At 43.4% G+C, this 25,224-nt stretch overlaps 3 protein-coding genes across 6 annotated transcripts in view; 2 read left to right on the forward strand and 1 right to left on the reverse strand.

Annotated features, from left to right (window-relative positions):
• Positions 1 to 3,473, forward strand: part of ncaph2 (non-SMC condensin II complex, subunit H2) — a 27,458-nt gene extending 23,985 nt beyond the window's left edge. For all 4 annotated transcript variants that reach the window (XM_034525995.1, XM_034525997.1, XM_034525996.1 and 1 more), the window contains exons 15-19: positions 23 to 112; positions 2,543 to 2,592; positions 2,660 to 2,761; positions 2,847 to 2,996; positions 3,230 to 3,473. In XM_034525995.1, the coding sequence (XP_034381886.1) occupies positions 23 to 112; positions 2,543 to 2,592; positions 2,660 to 2,761; positions 2,847 to 2,996; positions 3,230 to 3,352 (515 nt within the window). In that variant the 3' untranslated portion in view covers positions 3,353 to 3,473. The remainder of the gene's footprint in view (positions 1 to 22; positions 113 to 2,542; positions 2,593 to 2,659; positions 2,762 to 2,846; positions 2,997 to 3,229) is intronic.
• Positions 3,470 to 4,970, reverse strand: LOC117726020 (protein SCO2 homolog, mitochondrial). The gene is made up of 2 exons (XM_034525999.1): positions 4,830 to 4,970; positions 3,470 to 4,369 (listed from the first exon to the last, which is right to left on the reverse strand). Exon 2 carries the CDS (start codon positions 4,355 to 4,357, stop codon positions 3,578 to 3,580), a length of 780 nt encoding a protein of 259 aa, XP_034381890.1. The 5' UTR covers positions 4,358 to 4,369; positions 4,830 to 4,970; the 3' UTR covers positions 3,470 to 3,577.
• A 710-nt stretch (positions 4,971 to 5,680) lies between these two features.
• Positions 5,681 to 25,224, forward strand: part of LOC117726161 (coiled-coil domain-containing protein 136-like) — a 28,327-nt gene continuing 8,783 nt past the window's right edge. Inside the window, exons 1-8 of the mRNA XM_034526265.1 lie at positions 5,681 to 6,026; positions 8,359 to 8,630; positions 9,961 to 10,224; positions 10,309 to 10,383; positions 10,673 to 10,957; positions 12,330 to 12,441; positions 12,565 to 12,757; positions 13,878 to 14,000. Of these exons, the coding sequence (XP_034382156.1) occupies positions 8,579 to 8,630; positions 9,961 to 10,224; positions 10,309 to 10,383; positions 10,673 to 10,957; positions 12,330 to 12,441; positions 12,565 to 12,757; positions 13,878 to 14,000 (1,104 nt within the window). The 5' untranslated portion in view covers positions 5,681 to 6,026; positions 8,359 to 8,578. The remainder of the gene's footprint in view (positions 6,027 to 8,358; positions 8,631 to 9,960; positions 10,225 to 10,308; positions 10,384 to 10,672; positions 10,958 to 12,329; positions 12,442 to 12,564; positions 12,758 to 13,877; positions 14,001 to 25,224) is intronic.

The raw sequence follows: 25,224 nt of genomic DNA on the forward strand, positions 1-25,224 counted from the left end.
AGCTGATTAATAATCCTTAAAGGTGGAGACGGCGACTCGGACAACGAACAGGAAGCGTTTCCAGACGACCTTTCACCTGAGTTTGCTGGAGGACCAGACTTCATGTCAGCAGGTAGGACACACACCTCTGTAGTGGACACCTGGAGGACACACACACACACCTCTGTAGTGGACACCTGGAGGACACACACACACACCTCTGTAGTGGACACCTGGAGGACACACACACACACCTCTGTAGTGGACACCTGGAGGACACACACACACCTCTGTAGTGGACACCTGGAGGACACACACACACACCTCTGTAGTGGACACCTGGAGGACACACACACACACCTCTGTAGTGGACACCTGGAGGACACACACACACACCTCTGTAGTGGACACCTGGAGGACACACACACACCTCTGTAGGGGACACCTGGAGGACACACACACACACCTCTGTAGTGGACACCTGGAGGACACACACACACACCTCTGTAGTGGACACCTGGAGGACACACACACACCTCTGTAGGGGGACACCTGGAGGACACACACACACACCTCTGTAGTGGGCACCTGGAGGACACACACACACACCTCTGTAGGGAACACCTGGAGGACACACACACACCCCTGTAGGGGGACACCTGGAGGACACACACACAACTCTGTAGGGGGACACCCGGAGGACACACACACACACACACACACACACCCCTGTAGGGGGACACCTGGAGAACACACACCCCTGTAGGGAACACCTGGAGGACACACACCCCTGTAGGGGGACACCCGGAGGACACACACACACACACCCCTGTAGGGAACACCTGGAGGACACACACCTCTGTAGGGAACACCTGGAGGACACACACACACACCCCTGTAGGGGGACACCTGGAGGACACACACCTCTGTAGGGAACACCTGGAGGACACACACACACACACACCCCTGTAGGGAACACCTGGAGGACACACACACCTCTGTAGGAAACACCTGGAGGACACACACACCTCTGTAGGGAACACCTGGAGGACACACACACACACACACACCCCTGTAGGGAACACCTGGAGGACACACACACAACTCTGTAGGGGGACACCTGGAGGACACACACACACCCCTGTAGGGGGACACCCGGAGGACACACACACACCTGTAGGGAACACCTGGAGGACACACACACACACCTGGAGGACACACACACACACACCCCTGTAGGGGGACACCCGGAGGACACACACACACCTGTAGGGAACACCTGGAGGACACACACACACACACCTCTGTAGGGAACACCTGGAGGACACACACACCTCTGTAGGGAACACCTGGAGGACACACACACACACACACACCCCTGTAGGGAACACCTGGAGGACACACACACACCTCTGTAGGGAACACCTGGAGGACACACACACCTGTAGGGAACACCTGGAGGACACACACACACACACACCTGTAGGGAACACCTGGAGGACACACACACACCCCTGTAGGGGGACACCTGGAGGACACACACCTCTGTAGGGAACACCTGGAGGACACACACACACACACCCCTGTAGGGAACACCTGGAGGACACACACCCCTGTAGGGAACACCTGGAGGACACACACACACCTCTGTAGGGAACACCTGGAGGACACACACACACCTCTGTAGGGAACACCTGGAGGACACACACACACCTCTGTAGGGAACACCTGGAGGACACACACACACCTCTGTAGGGAACACCTGGAGGACACACACACACCTCTGTAGGGAACACCTGGAGGACACACACACACCTCTGTAGGGAACACCTGGAGGACACACACACCTGTAGGGAACACCTGGAGGACACACACACACACACACCTGTAGGGAACACCTGGAGGACACACACACACCCCTGTAGGGGGACACCTGGAGGACACACACCTCTGTAGGGAACACCTGGAGGACACACACACACACACCCCTGTAGGGAACACCTGGAGGACACACACCCCTGTAGGGAACACCTGGAGGACACACACACACCTCTGTAGGGAACACCTGGAGGACACACACCCCTGGAGGACACACACACACACACCCCTGTAGGGGGACACCCGGAGGACACACACACACACACACCCCTGTAGGGAACACCTGGAGGACACACACACCCCTGTAGGGGGACACCTGGAGGACACACACACACACACACCCCTGTAGGGAACACCTGGAGGACACACACACACACCTCTGTAGGGAACACCTGGAGGACACACACACACACACATCTGTAGGGAACACCTGGAGGACACACACACACACACCCCTGTAGGGAACACCTGGAGGACACACACACACAACTCTGTAGGGGGACACCTGGAGGACACACGCGCGCGCACACAGACACCTGTAGGGGACACCTGTATGGGACACACACACACACCTGTAGGGGACACCTGGAGGACACACACACCTGTAGGACCTCTCACAGTGGAGCAGACTGTCCCAGAAGCTTCATGAATTCTTCTTTAATTAGTGCTGAACTTTTTGTTTCAGGCACTCAGAGAGACGAGCTGAGTTATGAAGATCTGGTGAAGCTGCGTGTGGTAAGAGATCAATACGATCAATACGATCAGATCCATGTGTCATATTTACCTGTGTGTGTGTGTTCAGGAGCAGCTGGTGGTCACCTGTCGAGGTTACACTCAGGAGACAGCTCTGTCTCGCAGAGTCAAAGACTGGGAGGACAAGATCCGACCTGAACTGGTGCTGCAGGTAAAGTCACTGGGACCAGTTTGTTGTTGAGCTGTGGATGAACCTCAGGATCAGCTGCTTGTTGTTGTTTTGATGTTGTGTTCAGGAGCAGCGCTCGGTGTTCGACATCCGTGATTACGGAGATCGCATCGTCTCTGCGCTGAGCGGCGTCGGTCAGCGGAGGTCGTTCTCCTCCATCGTGTCTGGACTCAACAACTATGAAGCCTGTAAATACCTGCTGGCCTCACTGCAGCTGGTAAACAACACACATGTTCACTGGCAGCCTGTCCTGACTCTCACCTGTCAGTCACCTGACTCTCACCTGTCAGTCACCTGACTCTCACTTGTCTCTCACCTGTCAGTCACCTGACTCTCACTTGTCTCTCACCTGTCAGTCACCTGACTCTCACTTGTCTCTCACCTGTCAGTCACCTGACTCTCACTTGTCTCTCACCTGTCAGTCACCTGACTCTCACCTCGTGGTTTCAGGCCAACGACCTCACGGTGGAGCTGGACAGCGCTGGTCATCTGGAGGCCGGCGTGGACACGCTGGGCCTGAAGCTGCTGAGCACGCAGAGAGCCACGGACCGGTTCAGGAGCGCCCCCACCTGAGTGTGTGTGTGTGTGTGTGTGTACTTTGAACTCTGGTGCGTCCCTCTGAAGGACAAAATCTAAAGTCTATAGAAAAATCTGCCATGAAATGTACCAAAATAAATATTGGCCTTAATGTTTACATTGATTCTCATTTATTTACTTTCCTAATTAAATGTATTCATTTTCTTTTATGATTATTATAATTTCAGGAGACGAGCCGTCTTCAGATGGTCTTTATTATGTTTACAGAGGACCGGTAGTCAGACTGGTTCTACCGGGTTCTGGGTCCAGCCGGTCGTAGTTGTGGATGTGGTTCCGGACGCTCTCTGCGATCTGGTCCTGGTCCTTCATGCGGTTGTAATAGTCCAGGAACAGCCCGTCGGGACTCACGAGGTAGATCAGGATTGTGTGGTCCACGATGTAGTCCCCGTCCTCGTCCCTGGGACCGGGGCTGGCGTACACCCTGTAGTCCCGCCCCGCGTTTTTCACCTCCTCCGGCGTGCCCGCCAGTCCGATGAGCCGCGGGTGGAAGTCCCGGACGTAGCGGGCCAGCGCCGGCACGTCGTCCCTTTCCGGGTCCACGGTGATGAAGACGGGCTGCACCGGCGGCAGCGCGGCGTCGCGGTCCAGCGTTGCCACGGCGCCGCTCAGCTTGTCCAGCTCCTCGGGGCAGACGTCGGGGCAGTGCGTGAAGCCGAAGTACAGCAGCACCCAGCGGCCCAGGAAGTCGGCTTTGGTCCGGCGCCGCCCGCCGTGGTCCAGCAGGCTGAAGGCGCCGCGGCCCAGAGACACCCGGCGTAGCTGCTCCACCCGCCGCCGCCGCTCCTGCTGTCGCTTCTCCGACTCCACCCACCGCCAGGCCGCCAGCAGGCCGCCGCCCAGCAGCAGCGCCGCCGCCACGCGGGTCCTCAGAGCCGGGCCGGCGGGGGCCGGGCCCCGGGACAGGGGGCGCCGGGCCGTCTGCTGGAGGAGGAGTCTTCTTCCTCTAAGCACATCACCCACAATGCACCTGAAGCACAACATCTTCCACTGGACCTGCAACACAAACACAAGTACCACAGTATAATAGTACCATAGTACATGTACATCAAAAGTACTATGTACACGTAGTGTAAGTACACGTGAGTACGTGTGTTATGAATAAAACCGGAGCTCGTGTTATTCATAACAATAAAGACCAGCGTCAACATGAAATCGGAAGACGAAACACATGCCCGTGTGTGTGTACATGTGCACACGTACACACACAAGTGCATGTGTGTGTGTACGTGTGTGTGCACATGTACACACACACAAGTGCATGTGTGTGTGTACATGTGCACACACACGTACTTGTGTGTGTACGTGTGCAACGTCTTCCGGCCACCCGCGACAGCACTGAGCAGCGTCCGGCGCCATCTTGGATCGCACCCGGTTCGTGTTGCTCTGAACGACGACGCTGGTCTTTATTATTATTATTATTATTATTATGAATAAAACGATCTCCGGTTCTGACCCTCGAGGTTAGACGCGTCCCCCCCCCAGCCGAGCCGGTCCTTCGGTCCCGGTCGCTGAGCCTCGTGAGGAGAGACTTCCTTCAGGGTTGTTCTGCGGTCAGCTTCCGCCTTCAGACACGTGACGGCAGCACGTCACGTGTCTCCACGTAAAACCGATCCGAGTTCAGTTCTGCCGATTCCATCAAAACACAGAACATGTTATAGTACTAATACCACACTGTAAAGAATACTGTGTTATAGTACTAATACCAAACTAAAAAATACTACGGTACAAGTACTAATACCACACTGTAAAGAATACTGTGTTATAGTACTAATACCACACTGTAAATAATACTGTGTTATAGTACTAATACCACACTGTAAAGAATACTGTGTTATAGTACTAATACCAAACTAAAAAATACTACGGTACAAGTACTAATACCACACTGTAAAGAATACTGTGTTATAGTACTAATACCACAATTAAAAAAATACTACGGTACAAGTACTAATACCACACTGTAAAGAATACTGTGTTATAGTACTAATACCACACTGTAAAGAATACTGTGTTATAGTACTAATACCACACTGTAAAGAATACTGTGTTATAGTACTAATACCACACTGTAAAGAATACTGTGTTATAGTACTAATACCACAATTAAAAAAATACTGTGTTGTAGTACTAATCCCACACTGTAAAATTTGCAATATAAAAACAAGTCATTTGAATATAGAAAAGTACAATATAACAAATAAAAAGTAAAATAATTCATATTCATGATTGCATTATATATTATAATGAATTAATGAATGGAGAAAATAATCAAATCACCCGATTACTTATAAATGATATAATAAATATGACATGTGGTTATTACACATCGTCTTGTAAAAAAATAATTAAATCAAGTAATACATGTATATTTATTTACCTTTCATTTTAATTCATGATTTTTGTTTGACAAATTTGGTTATTTAAAAAAAAATTCAATAATTGATCATTTATTAGGAGTTAATAAATGCCGTCGTGGAGGTTGGTTGTGTTTTCATGTCCTCTGCATCTCTATTAGTGACGTCGCTCAGCATCACAGAGAGATGCTGAGGAGGATTTATAGGACAACAGGAGGAGGAGGAGCATCTGCAGTCAACACATCATAAAGAGAGCTGCAGCAGACTGAGCTGCACCATCTTCATCTCAGCTTCAGGTATTTATGGACTGTGTGTTTGTCTCTGTGTGATTTGGGTGGAGCCGTGTGAGAAGCGTGATGTTAAATGTGAGGACGAACACAGGAAGGTCATTCGGAGGGAAGAGAGCTGCTGGGGAGCCGGAGACCAGCAGCTTAAAGGGACAGTTCCACATTCTGGGCCACGTTCAGGTCATGTGGGAGTTTCAGGTGCTCGGGAGCCAAACAAACATGGACGCCTCTCGTCAGCTAGAGTGAATCATCAGAGACACTTCAGCCCAAATGTAACAACATGAGATCTATCTTTATGTCCATGTGACATGAATGCAGCTTAAGACGTGGTTTACTTAGCTTAGCATTAAGTAGGGAAAACAGCTAGCCTGGCGCAGTCCAAGACATTACATGATGCTTCTTTATTTATTTGACCGGCACAAAAAGAAAAAGGTAAAAAGGGTGCAATGTGTTTGTTTTGACAGAAGTATCTTAGTGAAAAGTTTTAGTAACTTCCCCCATGTTGTCTTCGCTCTCAACAAACTCCACCTCTACAACATGACGTACCATAAGACGTACCCTAAAACCTACCCTAAGACATACCATAAGACTTACCCTAATACCTACCCTAAGACGTACCCTACAACATGCCCTATGACATACCATAAGATGTCCCCTAAGACGTACCATAAGACGTACCATAAGACGTAACCTACAACATGCCCTATGACGTACCATAAGACGTACCATAAGACGTACCATAAGACATACCATAAGACGTACCCTACAACATGCCCTAATGCTGCATTCACACCAAACGCGGCGTGAATATTCGCGCCGCATTACTCGCGTGAGTTTCGACGCCCGACAAGTTGTGCTGTGTTCACACCAAACGCGCGTCGAGATCCCATGCAAAGTCAATGCACAGATGCGTTTGACGTGAAAAGGGGGCGTGGTTTATCTCCGTGGCTTATCTCCGTGGCTTGTCTCCGTAAAAACAGTTATAACTTCCGCTGTCCGCCATGAAAGAAATAGCCACTATTTCTACTCTGTACTTGTTGTGGAAATATCACAAATGTCGGAACATCACCCGTCGCCGCACACAGCTCGGTGAATTTCACCGTCTTCTCCTGGAACTGCGTCTGGATGACTGCCGCTTCCAGCGCTACTTCAGGCTAACCTGTAGTTGTATTAAAGAGCTCGGGGGTCCGCAAACCGCTACTATGTCCTCCATGTTTTTCTGATTCAACAACGGCGGCACAGTGACGGGCGGAGCATCTCAACGCTGATTGGCTGTCGCCCGAGGCGAATTTTAACGCCCGACGCCAAAGTTGAAATATTTCAACTCGGGTGAAAAATTCGCGCCACCCGATTCACGTCTGACGCGCCGCCCGACGCAAATTTGCGTCAAACGCGTCTGTACGTTGACTTTACATGGGATCCAGACGCGCGAAAAATTTAACCAGACGTACCCTACGACGTACCGTAAAACCTACCCTAAGACGTACCCTACAACATGCCCTATGATGTACCCTAAGACGTACCCTAAAACCTACCCTAAGACGTACCATAAGACGTACCCTAATACCTACCCTCAGACGTACCCCACAACATGCCCTACGACATACCATAAGACGTACTCTACGCGTCCCTTATGACCTACCCTACGACATTCCCTACAACGTACTCTACAACGTACCCTACTGTCCCTTACGCTATACCCTACAACGTACCCTACGACTCACCCTACAATGTACCCTACGACGTAGACTATGACGTAACCTGCGATGTAACCTACGACCTAACTTACGACGTACCCTACGACTAACCCTACGGTGTACACTACGATGTACCCTACGACTCACCCTAAAACTTACCCTACGACTCACCCTATGACATACCATACATTGTACCCTACGACTCACCCTATGTGCACCCTATGATGTATGTAGGAGGCAGATGAAGAAATGATTGTCTTAGAACTAGCGAATCATCGACGAGGAGCCAACATTTTAATAAACAACATGAACTCCCAAGGTGCATTTCACCAACAAACATCCAATCAAAGAGCTTCACATTAATTGTTGAGACTGTTGAGAAAACATTCACCAGACCTCAGGCTTTGTCTCCATAGCAACTGAAGCTGAGGCTCATGGGTATTATAGTGTTTAAAGACAGAGATGACAAACTAATTATAGAAATAATGATGAAAACATAAACCGCTGAACCTGATCCAGTATCAGTGAGGCGGTGATGTCGCAGTTCTCTCTCAGACCCCTCCTCCCCTCCTCCTTCTGTCCTTCCCTGCTCCTTCCCTTCACCCCCCTCCTCCTCTTCCCCCTTCCCCTCTGCTCCCTTCCAGCCTGCATCATCTCTCAGCTGCAAGAGGATGGTGGGGCTGCAGCGGCTCAGCCTACCCAGAGCCTGAGCATCCTTCCTGGGCTTCTGTCTACCTCATCCTCCCACCTCAGTGTGGAGTTCTGACCCTCCATCTGTCTGTCTGCAGCGTCTGTCTGTCTGCAGCGTCTGTCTGTCTGCAGCGTCTGTCTGTCTGCAGCGTCTGTCCTCCATCAGCTGACAATATGGACGGACTCCGGCTGCCTCCCGTCATCGAGGAGGTCCTGGATCCATCCGGTCAGTGTTTTCAGAGCAGTTCGAATAATAACTGAAATATGATCAAATAGTTATCAGAACTATAACTCAGTCAGTCTGAAACATCTCAACAACGTATGTGATGAACTGTCGTACCTTTATTGATCCTCTGACATCATCATGTCAACATGATGATACTTTATGATCACTTTCCTGCAGAGTTAAATATATTCACATGAATTCTACAGACAGCATGTAAACATTAGAGACATTAGATGAAGATGATGATGAAAATGACACAATGCTAATCAATCTCGTTCACATGATGCTGTCTCTGCCAGTCTGTGATTGGCTGATTGCCAGGAGATCCAACCAATCAAACCTGCAAGAAGTGAGATTCATATATATTATAAATACATATGATATAATTATATGTATACAATATAAATACTTATTTTTAAATATTTAATATAATTTATTATTATACAAATATATAAATACATATGACATTAATACATGTATATAATATAAATATATTATGTAAATACATAATTCCTAATAATTTCTAATATTCAAGTAATGACATCCACCTGTTTGGAGGATGATGATGATAATGAAGATGATGATGATGATGATGATGAGGGTGATGATGATCAATAACCTCTATCAGTTATCGATGTGACCTCTTCACCTTTATTTTATTAAAACATGTGACCTCTTCACCTTTATTTTGTTAAAACATGTGACTTCTCCACCTTTATTTTATTAAAACATGTGACCTCTTCACCTTTATTTTATTAAAACATGTGACCTCTTCACCTTTATTTTATTAAAACATGTGACCTCTTCACCTTTATTTTATTAAAACATGTGACCTCTTCACCTTTATTTTATTAAAACATGTGACTTCTCCACCTTTATTTTATTAAAACATGTGACCTCTTCAACTTTATTTTGTTAAAACATGTGACCTCGCCACCTTTATTTTGTTAAAACATGTGACCTCTCCACCTTTATTTTATTAAAACATGTGACCTCCACCTTTATTTTGTTAAAACATGTGACTTCTCCACCTTTATTTTATTAAAACATGTGACCTCTCCACCTTTATTTTGTTAAAACATGTGACCTCTCCACCTTTATTTTGTTAAAACATGTGACCTCTTCACCTTTATTTTGTTAAAACATGTGACTTGTCCACCTTTATTTTATTAAAACATGTGACTTGTCCACCTTTATTTTGTTAAAACATGTGACCTCTCCACCTTTATTTTGTTAAAACATGTGACCTCTCCACCTTTATTTTGTTAAAACATGTGACCTCTCCACCTTTATTTTGTTAAAACATGTGACCTCTCTCTGTGTGATGAAGACGAGCTGTGTGAGCTGAAGGTGCTGATTCCCGTTACGTTGGCAGAAGTCCTGACAGCCAAAGAGAAGGAGTCCCTGGAGGAGAAGGAGGAGAAGAAGGTGCAGGAAGAGGAGAAGGAGGTGCAGGAAGAGGAGAAGGAGGTGCAGGAGCATGAAGAGGAGCAGCTGGAGGAGCTGAGAGCTCAGGTGTTCCAGCTGCTGATGGAGCTGGATGAGACCAGAGAGGTTTCTCAGAGACACGAGGAGGGTCTACAGGAGCTGCAGGGTCAGGACCTCACAGCAGTTCACAAATGTCCTCCTCATGCTCCTCCTCATGCTCCTCATCTTCTGTTTCCTCCTCTCTCCTCAGGTCTCTTGGAGGACGAGCGCCTGGCGAGTGCTCACCAGGCGGAGAGTTTCACCAGACAGATCCAAAGACTGCAAGGTTAGGAGGCTTAACTGAACTTAAACTGAACTTAAACTGAACTTAAACTGAACAGAGAAAAGAAAACTGACAAAGAACACATCTTTCTGAAGTTTGAACTCTCCTCTTCCTCCTCATTTCCCTCCTCTTCCTCCTCATGTCCCTCCTCCTCCTCCTCTTCCTACTCATCTCCCTCCTCCTCTTCCTACTCATCTCCCTCCTCCTTTTCCTCCTCATCTCCCTCCTCCTTTTCCTCCTCATCTCCCTCCTCCTCTTCCTCCTCATCTCCCTCCTCCTCCTCCTCCTCCAGCCCAGCTCCGGTCTGTCCAGGAGGAGATGGACAGTCTGGAGGAGGAGAAGGAGAGCGAGCTGGAGGAGGTGCACGAGGAGCTGCGCTCAGCTCAGGAGGAGGTGCTGATGCTTCAGCAGGGGGCAGAGGAGGTGGCGGGGGAGAGAGAGAACGACATCGCCACCCTGCAGGAGGAGCTGTGTCGGCTGAGGGCGGAGCTACAGCGACTCCACGCCACAACGCAGGAGTACGAGCTGGAGGTCACCACGCTGAGAACCGAGATCAGCATGAAGAGCCACAATACAGGTGAGTCCCAGGTAGACAGGTGAGTCCCAGGTAGACCGGTGAGTCCCAGGTAGACAGGTGAGTCCCAGGTAGACAGGTGAGTCCCAGGTAGACAGGTGAGTCCCAGGTAGACCGGTGAGTCCCAGGTAGACCGGTGAGTCCCAGGTAGACAGGTGAGTCCCAGGTAGACAGGTGAGTCCCAGGTAGACAGGTAGACAGGTGAGTCCCAGGTAGACAGGTGAGTCACAGGGAGACAGGTGAGTCTCAGGTAGACAGGTGAGTCCCAGGTAGACAGGTGAGTCCCAGGTCGACCGGTAGACAGGTGAGTCCCAGGTAGACAGGTGAGTCTCAGGTAGACAGGTGAGTCCCAGGTAGACAGGTGAGTCCCAGGTAGACCGGTAGACAGGTGAGTCCCAGGTAGACAGGTGAGTCTCAGGTAGACAGGTGAGTCCCAGGTAGACAGGTGAGTCCCAGGTTGACCGGTAGACAGGTGAGTCCCAGGTAGACAGGTGAGTCTCAGGTAGACAGGTGAGTCCCAGGTAGACAGGTGAGTCCCAGGTAGACAGGTGAGTCCCAGGTCGACCGGTAGACAGGTGAGTCCCAGGTAGACAGGTGAGTCCCAGGTAGACAGGTGAGTCTCAGGTAGACAGGTGAGTCCCAGGTATACAGGTGAGTCTCAGGTAGACAGGTGAGTCTCAGGTAGACAGTTGAGTCTCAGGTAGACAGGTGAGTCTCAGGTAGACAGTTGAGTCCCAGGTAGACCGGTGAGTCCCAGGTAGACAGTTGAGTCCCAGGTAGACAGGTGAGTCACAGGGAGACAGGTGAGTCTCAGGTAGACGGGTGAGTCCCAGGTAGACAGGTGAGTCCCAGGTAGACAGGTAGACAGGTGAGTCTCAGGTACACCGGTGAGTCCCAGGTAGACAGGTAGACAGGTGAGTCCCAGGTAGACAGGTAGACAGGTGAGTCCCAGGTAGACAGGTGAGTCCCAGGTAGACAGGGAGACAGGTGAGTCCCAGGTCGACCGGTAGACAGGTGAGTCCCAGGTAGACAGGTGAGTCTCAGGTAGACAGGTGAGTCTCAGGTAGACAGTTGAGTCCCAGGTAGACCGGTGAGTCCCAGGTAGACCGGTGAGTCTCAGGTAGACAGGTGAGTCCCAGGTAGACCGGTGAGTCCCAGGTAGACAGGTAGACAGGTGAGTCTCAGGTCGACAGGTGAGTCTCAGGTAGACAGGTGAGTCCCAGGTAGACCGGTGAGTCTCAGGTAGACAGGTGAGTCCCAGGTAGACCGGTGAGTCCCAGGTAGACAGGTAGACAGGTGAGTCTCAGGTAGACAGGTGAGTCACAGGTACACAGTGAGTCAGGTGACTGATCATCTGGTATAAATGTGTGTTCAGGAGACAGGAGTCAGCTGAAGGACGAGCTTTTCTCTTTGACTGATGAACGTCAGTTTTTAAACAACGACAACAAAGATCTGAACATCAAAGTGGAGCAACTGCAAAGAGACACGTGAGTGGTCCAACCAGCTGTCAGTCAACTTGCTGCTCTGAGATAACTGTGTTGGTTAAAGGTTAACCCTTTTATAAAAACTACCCTCCCCACCCCTGACATCTGACCTCTGACTCTAAACAGGTGTGATGATGTGTACCTGGCCGTCAATGACCCCGAGCGGGAGCAGGTGAAGGCGGACTCTTACATTACCCTGTCTCCGCCGGGTCCCGAGCACCAGGACCCGGACTCCTTGTGTGCCTGCAGCTCGGAGCTCAATGTCCTTCAGGTCCAACTGAGACAAGCAGAGGAGACGTCCCTCAAAGTGCAGACGGAAGTGAGTCCACTTCCCAGAGGGCTTTCCAATCTGTGGATCCTCTGAGGCTGTGAAACCACTTCCTGTCTCACCAGCAACAATATCTATGTTCCCTCCATTTGTGTTCCCTCCATTTGTGTTCCCTCCATCTATGTCCCCTCCATTTGTGTCCCTTCCATTTGTGTTCCCTCCATCTATGTCCCCTCCATTTGTGTCCCTTCCATTTGTGTTCCCTCCTTTTGTGTTCCCCTCCATCTATGTCCCCTCCATTTGTGTTCCCTTCATTTGTGTCCCCTCCATTTGTGTTCCCTCCATTTGTGTCCCTTCCATTTGTGTTCCCTCCTTTTGTGTTCCCCTCCATCTATGTCCCCTCCATTTGTGTTCCCTCCATTTGTTTCCCCTCCTTTTGTGTTCCCTCCATTTGTGTCCCTTCCATTTGTGTTCCCTCCTTTTGTGTTCCCCTCCATCTATGTCCCCTCCATTTGTGTTCCCTCCATTTGTTTCCCCTCCTTTTGTGTTCCCTCCATCTATGTCCCCTCCATTTGTGTCCCTTCCATTTGTGTTCCCTCCTTTTGTGTTCCCCTCCATCTATGTCCCCTCCATCTATGTTCCCTCCATTTGTGTCCCTTCCATTTGTGTTCCCTCCATTTGTGTTCCCTCCATCTATGTCCCCTCCATTTGTGTCCCTTCCATTTGTGTTCCCTCCATCTATGTCCCCTCCATTTGTGTCCCTTCCATTTGTGTTCCCTCCTTTTGTGTTCCCCTCCATCTATGTCCCCTCCATTTGTGTTCCCTTCATTTGTGTCCCCTCCATTTGTGTTCCCTCCATTTGTGTCCCTTCCATTTGTGTTCCCTCCTTTTGTGTTCCCCTCCATCTATGTCCCCTCCATTTGTGTTCCCTCCATTTGTTTCCCCTCCTTTTGTGTTCCCCTCCATTTGTGTTCCCTCCATTTGTGTCCCCTCCATTTGTGTCCCTCCTTTTGTGTTCCCCTCTATTTGTATTCCCTCCATATATATAGATATGAAGATATCTATATATATCTATATATCTATATATAGATATATATATCTATATATATATATATCACAACAATGATTTAAATGAGCCCGTCTCACCTCTGCCTGTCTGTCTTCCTGTCAGTGCGACGCTTTGAGGGCCGAGCTGGTCGACCTGCAGCAGCTGTACGACGGCAGCCAGCGGGGGCGAGCGTCGCTGCAACAGGAGCTGCAGCGCTGCAAGGCCGAGCTGCAGAAGAAGCCACAGGTCAGAGGTCAAAGGTGCTCCTGTCAAGTTTAAACCATCGTCTTAAACCTTCTTGGTGAACACTTTGGTTTAGAACACTTTGGCTTAGAACACTTTGGTTTAGAACACTTTGGCTTAGAACACTTTGGCTTAAAACACTTTGGTTTAGAACACTACACTTTGGCTTGGAACACTTTGGTTTAGAACACTTTGGTTTAGAACACTTTGGTTTAGAACACTTTGGCTTAAAACACTTTGGTTTAGAACACTTTGGTTTATAACACTTTGGTTTAGAACACTTTGGCTTAGAACATTTTGGCTTAGAACACTTTGGTTTAGAACACTTTGGCTTAGAACACTTTGGTTTAGAACACTTTGGCTTAGAACACTTTGGCTTAAAACACTTTGGTTTAGAACACTACACTTTGGCTTGGAACACTTTGGTTTAGAACACTTTGGTTTAGAACACTTTGGTTTAGAACACTTTGGCTTAAAACACTTTGGTTTAGAACACTTTGGTTTATAACACTTTGGTTTAGAACACTTTGGCTTAGAACATTTTGGCTTAGAACACTTTGGTTTAGAACACTTTGGCTTAGAACACTTTGGCTTAGAACACTTTGGTTTAGAACACTTTGGTTTAGAACACTTTGGCTTAGAACACTTTGGCTTGGAACACTTTGGCTTAGAACACTTTGGTTTAGAACACTTTGGTTTAGAACACTTTGGCTTAGAACACTTTGGTTTAGAACAATTTGGTTTAGAACACTTTGGCTTATAACACTTTGGTTTAGAACACTTTGGCTTAGAACACTTTGGCTTAGAACACTTTGGTTTGGGTTTAGAACACTTTGGCTTAGAACACTTTGGTTTAGAACACTACACTTTGGCTTAGAACACTTTGGTTTAGAACACTTTGGCTTAGAACACTTTGGCTTAGAACACTTTGGCTTAGAACACTTTGGTTTAGAACACTTTGGCTTAGAACACTTTGGTTTAGAACACTTTGGTTTAGAACACTTTGGCTTAGAACACTTTGGTTTAGAACACTTTGGTTTAGAACACTTTGGCTTAGAACACTTTGGTTTAGAACACTACACTTTGGCTTAAAACACTTTGGTTTAGAACACTTTGGTTTTGGTTTAGAACACTTTGGTTTAGAACACTTTGGCTTAGAACACTTTGGTTTAGAACACTACACTTTGGCTTAAAACACTTTGGTTTAGAACACTTTGGTTTTGGTTTAGAACACTTTGGTTTAGAACACTTTGGCTTAGAATACTTTGGTTTAGAACACTTTGGCTTAGAACATTTTGGTTTAGAACACTTTGGTTTTTGTTTAGAACAGTTTGGTCTAGAACACTTTGGTTTAGAACACTTTGGCTTGGAACACTTTGGCTTAGAACACTTTGGTTTAGAACATTTTGGTTTAGAACACTACACTTTGGCTTAGAACACTTTGGCTTAGAACACTTTGGTTTAGAACACTTTGGTTTAGAACACTTTGGTTTAGAACACTTTGGTTTAGAACACTTTGGCTTAAAACAATTTGGTTTAGAACACTTTGGTTTGGGTTTAGAACACTTTGGTTTAGAACACTTTGGTTTTGGTTTAGAACACTTTGGTTTAGAAAAGTTTGGTTTAGAACACTTTGGTTTTGGTTTAGAACACTTTGGTTTAGAACACTTTGGTTTTGGTTTAGAACACTTTGGCTTAGAACACTTTGGTTTGGGGTTAGAACACTTTGGCTTAGAACACTTTGGTTTAGAACACTTTGGCTTAGAACACTTTGGTTTAGAACACTTTGGCTTAGAACACTTTGGCTTAGAACACTTTGGTTTAGAACACTTTGGCTTAGAACACTTTGGTTTAGAACAGTTTGGTTTAGAACACTTTGGCTTAGAACACTTTGGTTTAGAACACTTTGGTTTTGGTTAAGAACACTTTGGTTTAGAACACTTTGGTTTTGGTTTAAAACTCTTTGGTTTAGAACGTTTTGGTTTAGAACACTTTGGCTTAGAACACTTTGGTTTTGGTTTAGAACACTTTGGCTTAGAATACTTTGGTTTAGAACAGTTTAGTTTAGAACACTTTGGCTTAGAACACTTTGTTTTAGAACACTTTGGCTTAGAACACTTTGGTTTAGAACAGTTTGGTTTTGGTTAAGAACACTTTGGTTTTGGTTTAAAACTCTTTGGTTTAGAACGTTTTGGCTTAGAACACTTTGGCTTAGAACACTTTGGTTTAGAACACTTTGGTTTAGAACACTTTGGTTTAGAACACTTTGGTTTAGAACACTTTGGCTTAAAACAATTTGGTTTAGAACACTTTGGTTTGGGTTTAGAACACTTTGGTTTAGAACACTTTGGTTTTGGTTTAGAACACTTTGGTTTAGAAAAGTTTGGTTTAGAACACTTTGGTTTTGGTTTAGAACACTTTGGTTTAGAACACTTTGGTTTTGGTTTAGAACACTTTGGCTTAGAACACTTTGGTTTGGGGTTAGAACACTTTGGCTTAGAACACTTTGGTTTAGAACACTTTGGCTTAGAACACTTTGGTTTAGAACACTTTGGCTTAGAACACTTTGGCTTAGAACACTTTGGTTTAGAACACTTTGGCTTAGAACACTTTGGTTTAGAACAGTTTGGTTTAGAACACTTTGGCTTAGAACACTTTGGTTTAGAACACTTTGGTTTTGGTTAAGAACACTTTGGTTTAGAACACTTTGGTTTTGGTTTAAAACTCTTTGGTTTAGAACGTTTTGGTTTAGAACACTTTGGCTTAGAACACTTTGGTTTTGGTTTAGAACACTTTGGCTTAGAATACTTTGGTTTAGAACAGTTTAGTTTAGAACACTTTGGCTTAGAACACTTTGGTTTAGAACAGTTTGGTTTTGGTTAAGAACACTTTGGTTTTGGTTTAAAACTCTTTGGTTTAGAACGTTTTGGTTTAGAACACTTTGGCTTAGAACACTTTGGTTTAGAACACTTTGGTTGAGAACACTTGGGCTTAAAACACTTTGGTTTGGGTTTAGAACACTTTGGCTTAGAACACTTTGGCTTAGAACACTTTGGTTTAGAACACTTTGGCTTAGAACTCTTTGGCTTAGAACACTTTGGCTTAGAACACTTTGGTTTAGAACACTACACTTTGGCTTGGAACCCTTTGGTTTAGAACACTACACTTTGGCTTAGAACACTTTGGTTTAGAACACTTTGGTTTAGAACACTTTGGTTTTGGTTTAGAACACTTTGGCTTAGAACACTTTGGCTTAGAACACTTTGGTTTAGAACACTTTGGCTTAGAACACTTTGGTTTAGAACACTACACTTTGGCTTAAAACACTTTGGTTTAGAACACTTTGGTTTTGGTTTAGAACACTTTGGTTTAGAACACTTTGGCTTAGAACACTTTGGTTTAGAACACTTTGGCTTAGAACATTTTGGTTTAGAACACTTTGGTTTTTGTTTAGAACTTTTTGGCTTAGAACACTTTGGCTTAGAACACTTTGGCTTAGAACACTTTGGCTTAGAACACTTTGGTTTAGAACACTACACTTTGGCTTAGAACACTTTGGCTTAGAACACTTTGGTTTAGAACACTTTGGCTTAGAACACTTTGGCTTAGACCACTTTGGCTTAGAACACTTTGGTTTAGAACACTACACTTTGGCTTAGAACACTTTGGTTTAGAACACTTTGGTTTAGCACACTTTGGCTTAGACCACTTTGGCTTAGAACACTTTGGTTTAGAACACTACACTTTGGCTTAGAACACTTTGGTTTAGAACACTTTGGCTTAGAACACTTTGGCTTAGAACACTTTGGTTTAGAACACTACACATTGGCTTAGAACACTTTGGTTTAGAACACTTTGGTTTTGGTTTAGAACACTTTGGCTTAGAACACTTTGGCTTAGAACACTTTGGTTTAGAACACTTTGGCTTAGAACACTTTGGTTTAGAACACTACACTTTGGCTTAAAACACTTTGGTTTAGAACACTTTGGTTTTGGTTTAGAACACTTTGGTTTAGAACACTTTGACTTAGAACACTTTGGTTTAGAACACTTTGGCTTAGAACATTTTGTTTTAGAACACTTTGGTTTTTGTTTAGAACAGTTTGGTCTAGAACACTTTGGTTTAGAACACTTTGGCTTAGAACACTTTGGCTTAGAACACTTTGGTTTAGAACATTTTGGTTTAGAACACTACACTTTGGCTTAGAACACTTTGGTTTAGAACACTTTGGTTTAGAACACTTTGGTTTAGAACACTTTGGTTTAGAACACTTTGGCTTAGAACACTTTGGTTTAGAACACTTTGGTTTGGGTTTAGAACACTTTGGTTTAGAACACTTTGGTTTTGGTTTAGAACACTTTGGTTTAGAAAAGTTTGGTTTAGAACACTTTGGTTTTGGTTTAGAACACTTTGGTTTAGAACACTTTGGTTTTGGTTTAGAACACTGGCTTAGAACACTTTGGTTTGGGTTTAGAACACTTTGGCTTAGAACACTTTGGTTTGGAACACTTTGGCTTAGAACACTTTGGTTTAGAACAGTTTGGTTTAGAACACTTTGGCTTAGAACACTTTGGCTTAGAACACTTTGGTTTAGAACACTTTGGCTTAGAACACTTTGGTTTAGAACAGTTTGGTTTAGAACACTTTGGCTTAGAACACTTTGGTTTAGAAAACTTTGGTTTTGGTTAAGAACACTTTGGTTTAGAACACTTTGGTTTTGGTTTAAAACTCTTTGGTTTAGAACGTTTTGGTTTAGAACACTTTGGCTTAGAACACTTTGGTTTAGAACACTTTGGTTGAGAACACTTGGGCTTAAAACACTTTGGTTTTGGTTTAGAACACTTTGGCTTAGAACACTTTGGCTTAGAACACTTTGGTTTAGAACACTACACTTTGGCTTAAAACACTTTGGTTTAGAACACTTTGGTTTTGGTTTAGAACACTTTGGTTTAGAACACTTTGGCTTAGAACACTTTGGTTTAGAACACTTTGGCTTAGAACATTTTGGTTTAGAACACTTTGGTTTTTGTTTAGAACTTTTTGGCTTAGAACACTTTGGCTTAGAACACTTTGGCTTAGAACACTTTGGCTTAGAACACTTTGGTTTAGAACACTACACTTTGGCTTAGAACACTTTGGCTTAGAACACTTTGGTTTAGAACACTTTGGCTTAGAACACTTTGGCTTAGACCACTTTGGCTTAGAACACTTTGGCTTAGAACACTTTGGTTTAGAACACTTTGGTTTAGCACACTTTGGCTTAGAACACTTTGGCTTAGAACACTTTGGTTTAGAACACTACACTTTGGCTTAGAACACTTTGGTTTAGAACACTTTGGTTTAGAACACTTTGGTTTAGAACATTTTGGTTTAGAACACTACACTTTGGCTTAGAACACTTTGGCTTAGAACACTTTGGTTTAGAAAACTTTGGTTTAGAACACTTTGGTTTAGAACACTTTGGCTTAGAACACTTTGGTTTAGAACACTTTGGTTTGGGTTTGGAACACTTTGGTTTAGAACACTTTGGTTTTGGTTTAGAACACTTTGGTTTAGAAAAGTTTGGTTTAGAACACTTTGGTTTTGGTTTAGAACACTTTGGTTTAGAACACTTTGGTTTTGGTTTAGAACACTTTGGTTTAGAACACTTTGGCTTAGAACACTTTGGTTTAGAACACTTTGGCTTAGAACATTTTGGTTTAGAACACTTTGGTTTTTGTTTAGAACAGTTTGGTCTAGAACACTTTGGTTTAGAACACTTTGGCTTAGAACACTTTGGCTTAGAACACTTTGGTTTAGAACATTTTGGTTTAGAACACTACACTTTGGCATAGAACACTTTGGCTTAGAACACTTTGGTTTAGAACACTTTGGTTTAGAACACTTTGGTTTAGAACACTTTGGCTTAGAACACTTTGGTTTAGAACACTTTGGTTTGGGTTTAGAACACTTTGGTTTAGAACACTTTGGTTTTGGTTTAGAACACTTTGGTTTAGAACACTTTGGTTTAGAACACTTTGGTTTTGGTTTAGAACACTTTGGTTTAGAACACTTTGGTTTTGGTTTAGAACACTGGCTTGGAACACTTTGGTTTGGGTTTAGAACACTTTGGCTTAGAACACTTTGGTTTGGAACACTTTGGCTTAGAACACTTTGGTTCAGAACAGTTTGATTTAGAACACTTTGGCTTAGAACACTTTGGCTTAGAACACTTTGGTTTAGAACACTTTGGCTTAGAACACTTTGGTTTAGAACAGTTTGGTTTAGAACACTTTGGCTTAGAACACTTTGGTTTAGAAAACTTTGGTTTTGGTTAAGAACACTTTGGTTTAGAACACTTTGGTTTTGGTTTAAAACTCTTTGGTTTAGAACGTTTTGGTTTAGAACACTTTGGCTTTGAAAACTTTGGTTTAGAACAGTTTGGTTTAGAACACTTTGGCTTAGAACACTTTGTTTTAGAACACTTTGGCTTAGAACACTTTGGTTTAGAACAGTTTGGTTTTGGTTAAGAACACTTTGGTTTTGGTTTAAAACTCTTTGGTTTAGAACGTTTTGGTTTAGAACACTTTAGCTTAGAACACTTTGGTTTAGAACACTTTTGGTTTAGAACACTTTGGCTTAGAACACTTTGGTTTAGAAAACTTTGGTTTTGGTTAAGAACACTTTGGTTTAGAACACTTTGGTTTTGGTTTAAAACTCTTTGGTTTAGAACGTTTTGGTTTAGAACACTTTGGCTTTGAAAACTTTGGTTTAGAACAGTTTGGTTTAGAACACTTTGGCTTAGAACACTTTGTTTTAGAACACTTTGGCTTAGAACACTTTGGTTTAGAACAGTTTGGTTTTGGTTAAGAACACTTTGGTTTTGGTTTAAAACTCTTTGGTTTAGAACGTTTTGGTTTAGAACACTTTAGCTTAGAACACTTTGGTTTAGAACACTTTTGGTTGAGAACACTTGGGCTTAAAACACTTTGGTTTTGGTTTAGAACACTTTGGCTTAGAACACTTTGGTTTAGAACACTTTGGCTTAGAACACTTTGGTTTAGAACACTACACTTTGGCTTAAAACACTTTGGTTTAGAACACTTTGGTTTTGGTTTAGAACACTTTGGTTTACAACACTTTGGCTTAGAACACTTTGGTTTAGAACACTTTGGCTTAGAACATTTTGGTTTAGAACACTTTGGTTTTTGTTTAGAACATTTTGGCTTAGAACACTTTGGCTTAGAACACTTTGGCTTAGAACACTTTGGCTTAGAACACTTTGGTTTAGAACACTACACTTTGGCTTAGAACACTTTGGCTTAGAACACTTTGGCTTAGAACACTTTGGTTTAGAACACTTTGGCTTAGAACACTTTGGCTTAGACCACTTTGGCTTAGAACACTTTGGTTTAGAACACTACACTTTGGCTTAGAACACTTTGGTTTAGAACACTTTGGTTTAGCACACTTTGGCTTAGAACACTTTGGCTTAGAACACTTTGGTTTAGAACACTACACTTTGGCTTAGAACACTTTGGTTTAGAACACTTTGGTTTAGAACACTTTGGTTTAGAACATTTTGGTTTAGAACACTACACTTTGGCTTAGAACACTTTGGCTTAGAACACTTTGGTTTAGAACACTTTGGTTTAGAACACTTTGGTTTAGAACACTTTGGCTTAGAACACTTTGGTTTAGAACACTTTGGTTTGGGTTTAGAACACTTTGGTTTAGAACACTTTGGTTTTGGTTTAGAACACTTTGGTTTAGAAAAGTTTGGTTTAGAACACTTTGGTTTTGGTTTAGAACACTTTGGTTTAGAACACTTTGGTTTTGGTTTAGAACACTTTGGCTTAGAACACTTTGGTTTTGGTTTAGAACACTTTGGCTTAGAACACTTTGGTTTGGGCTTAGAACACTTTGGTTTAGAACACTTTGGCTTAGAACACTTTTGTTTAGAACACTACACTTTGGCTTAAAACACTTTGGTTTAGAACACTTTGGTTTTGGTTTAGAACACTTTGGTTTAGAACACTTTGGCTTAGAACACTTTGGTTTAGAACACTTTGGCTTAGAACATTTTGGTTTAGAACACTTTGGTTTTTGTTAAGAACACTTTGGTCTAGAACACTTTGGTTTAGAACACTTTGGCTTGGAACACTTTGGCTAAGAACACTTTGGTTTAGAACATTTTGGTTTAGAACACTACACTTTGGCTTAGAACACTTTGGCTTAGAACACTTTGGTTTAGAACACTTTGGTTTAGAACACTTTGGTTTAGAACACTTTGGCTTAGAACACTTTGGTTTAGAACACTTTGGTTTGGGTTTAGAACACTTTGGTTTTGGTTTAGAACACTTTGGTTTAGAAAAGTTTGGTTTAGAACACTTTGGTTTTGGTTTAGAACACTTTGGTTTAGAACACTTTGGTTTTGGTTTAGAACACTTTGGCTTAGAACACTTTGGTTTGGGTTTAGAACACTTTGGCTTAGAACACTTTGGTTTGGAACACTTTGGCTTAGAACACTTTGGTTTAGAACAGTTTGGTTTAGAACACTTTGGCTTAGAACACTTTGGCTTAGAACACTTTGGTTTAGAACACTTTGGCTTAGAACACTTTGGTTTAGAACAGTTTGGTTTAGAACACTTTGGCTTAGAACACTTTGGTTTAGAACACTTTGGTTTTGGTTAAGAACACTTTGGTTTAGAACACTTTGGTTTTGGTTTAAAACTCTTTGGTTTAGAACGTTTTGGTTTAGAACACTTTGGCTTAGAACACTTTGGTTTTGGTTTAGAACACTTTGGCTTAGAAAACTTTGGTTTAGAACAGTTTGGTTTAGAACACTTTGGCTTAAAACACTTTGGTTTAGAACACTTTGGTTTTGGTTTAGAACACTTTGGTTTAGAACACTTTGGCTTAGAACACTTTGGTTTAGAACACTTTGGTTTGGGTTTAGAACACTTTGGTTTAGAACACTTTGGTTTTGGTTTAGAACACTTTGGTTTAGAAAAGTTTGGTTTAGAACACTTTGGTTTTGGTTTAGAACACTTTGGTTTAGAACACTTTGGTTTTGGTTTAGAACACTTTGGCTTAGAACACTTTGGTTTGGGTTTAGAACACTTTGGCTTAGAACACTTTGGTTTGGAACACTTTGGCTTAGAACACTTTGGTTTAGAACAGTTTGGTTTAGAACACTTTGGCTTAGAACACTTTGGCTTAGAACACTTTGGTTTAGAACACTTTGGTTTAGAACACTTTGGCTTAGAACACTTTGGTTTAGAACAGTTTGGTTTAGAACACTTTGGCTTAGAACACTTTGGTTTAGAACACTTTGGTTTTGGTTAAGAACACTTTGGTTTAGAACACTTTGGTTTTGGTTTAAAACTCTTTGGTTTAGAACGTTTTGGTTTAGAACACTTTGGCTTAGAACACTTTGGTTTTGGTTTAGAACACTTTGGCTTAGAAAACTTTGGTTTAGAACAGTTTGGTTTAGAACACTTTGGCTTAGAACACTTTGTTTTAGAACACTTTGGCTTAGAACACTTTGGTTTAGAACAGTTTGGTTTTGGTTAAGAACACTTTGGTTTTGGTTTAAAACTCTTTGGTTTAGAACGTTTTGGTTTAGAACACTTTGGCTTAGAACACTTTGGTTTAGAACACTTTGGTTTTGGTTTAAAACTCTTTGGTTTAGAACGTTTTGGTTTAGAACACTTTGGCTTAGAACACTTTGGTTTAGAACACTACACTTTGGCTTGGAACCCTTTGGTTTAGAACACTACACTTTGGCTTAGAACACTTTGGTTTAGAACACTTTGGTTTAGAACACTTTGGCTTAGAACACTTTGGTTTTGGTTTAGAACACTTTGGCTTAGAACACTTTGGCTTAGAACACTTTAGTTTAGAACACTTTGGCTTAGAACACTTTGGTTTAGAACACTTTGGTTTAGAACACTTTGGCTTAGAACATTTTGGCTTAGAACACTTTGGCTTAGAACACTTTGGCTTAGAACACTTTGGTTTAGAACACTACACTTTGGCTTAGAACACTTTGGCTTAGAACACTTTGGCTTAGAACACTTTGGTTTAGAACACTTTGGCTTAGAACACTTTGGCTTAGACCACTTTGGCTTAGAACACTTTGGTTTAGAACACTACACTTTGGCTTAGAACACTTTGGTTTAGAACACTTTGGTTTAGCACACTTTGGCTTAGAACACTTTGGCTTAGAACACGTTGGTTTAGAACACTACACTTTGGCTTAGAACACTTTGGTTTAGAACAATTTGGCTTAGAACATTTTGGTTTAGAACACTTTGGTTTAGAACACTTTGGCTTAGAACACTTTAGCTTATAACACTTTGGTTTAGAACACTTTGGTCTAGAACACTTTGGTTTAGAACACTACACTTTGGTTTAGAACACTTTAGCTTATAACACTTTGGTTTAGAACACTTTGGTCTAGAACAGTTTGGTTTAGAACACTACACTTTGGCTTAGAACACTTTGGTTTAGAACATTTTGGTTTAGAACACTACACTTTGGCTTAGAACACTTTGGTTTAGAACATTTTGGTTTAGAACACTACACTTTGGCTTAGAACACTTTGGTTTAGAACACTTTGGCTTAGAACACGTTGGTTTAGAACACTACACTATGGCTTAAAACACTTTGGTTTAGAACACTTTGGTTTAGAACACTTTGGCTTAGAACACTTTGGCTTAGAACACGGTGGTTTAGAACACTTTGGCTTAGAACACTTTGGCTTAGAACACGGTGGTTTAGAACACTACACTTTGGCTTAAAACACTTTGGTTTAGAACACTTTGGCTTAGAACACTTTGGTTTAGAACACTTTGGCTTAGAACACTTTGGTTTAGAACACTTTGGTTTTGGTTTAGAACACTTTGGTTTAGAACACTTTGGCTTAGAACACTTTGGTTTAGAACACTTTGGCTTAGAACACTTTGGTTTAGAACACTTTGTTTTTTGTTTAGAACAGTTTGGTCTAGAACACTTTGGTTTAGAACACTTTGGTTTAGAACACTTTGGTTTAGAACACTACACTTTGGCTTAGAACACTTTGGCTTAGAACATTTTGGTTTAGAACATTTTGGTTTAGAACACTACACTTTGGCTTAGAACACTTTGGCTTAGAACACTTTGGTTTAGAACACTTTGGTTTAGAACACTTTGGTTTAGAACACTTTGGTTTTGAACACTTTGGTTTGGGTTTAGAACACTTTG

The sequence above is a fragment of the Cyclopterus lumpus genome, chromosome 23 (genome assembly GCF_009769545.1).
Source record: "Cyclopterus lumpus isolate fCycLum1 chromosome 23, fCycLum1.pri, whole genome shotgun sequence".
In the NCBI taxonomy this organism is placed as follows: Eukaryota; Metazoa; Chordata; class Actinopteri; order Perciformes; family Cyclopteridae; genus Cyclopterus; species Cyclopterus lumpus.

Coding starts and splice junctions, on each gene's coding strand:
- LOC117726020 (XM_034525999.1), bottom strand. CDS start 4,357: ATGTTGTGCTTCAGGTGCATTGTGGGTGATGTGCTTAGAGGAAGAAGA.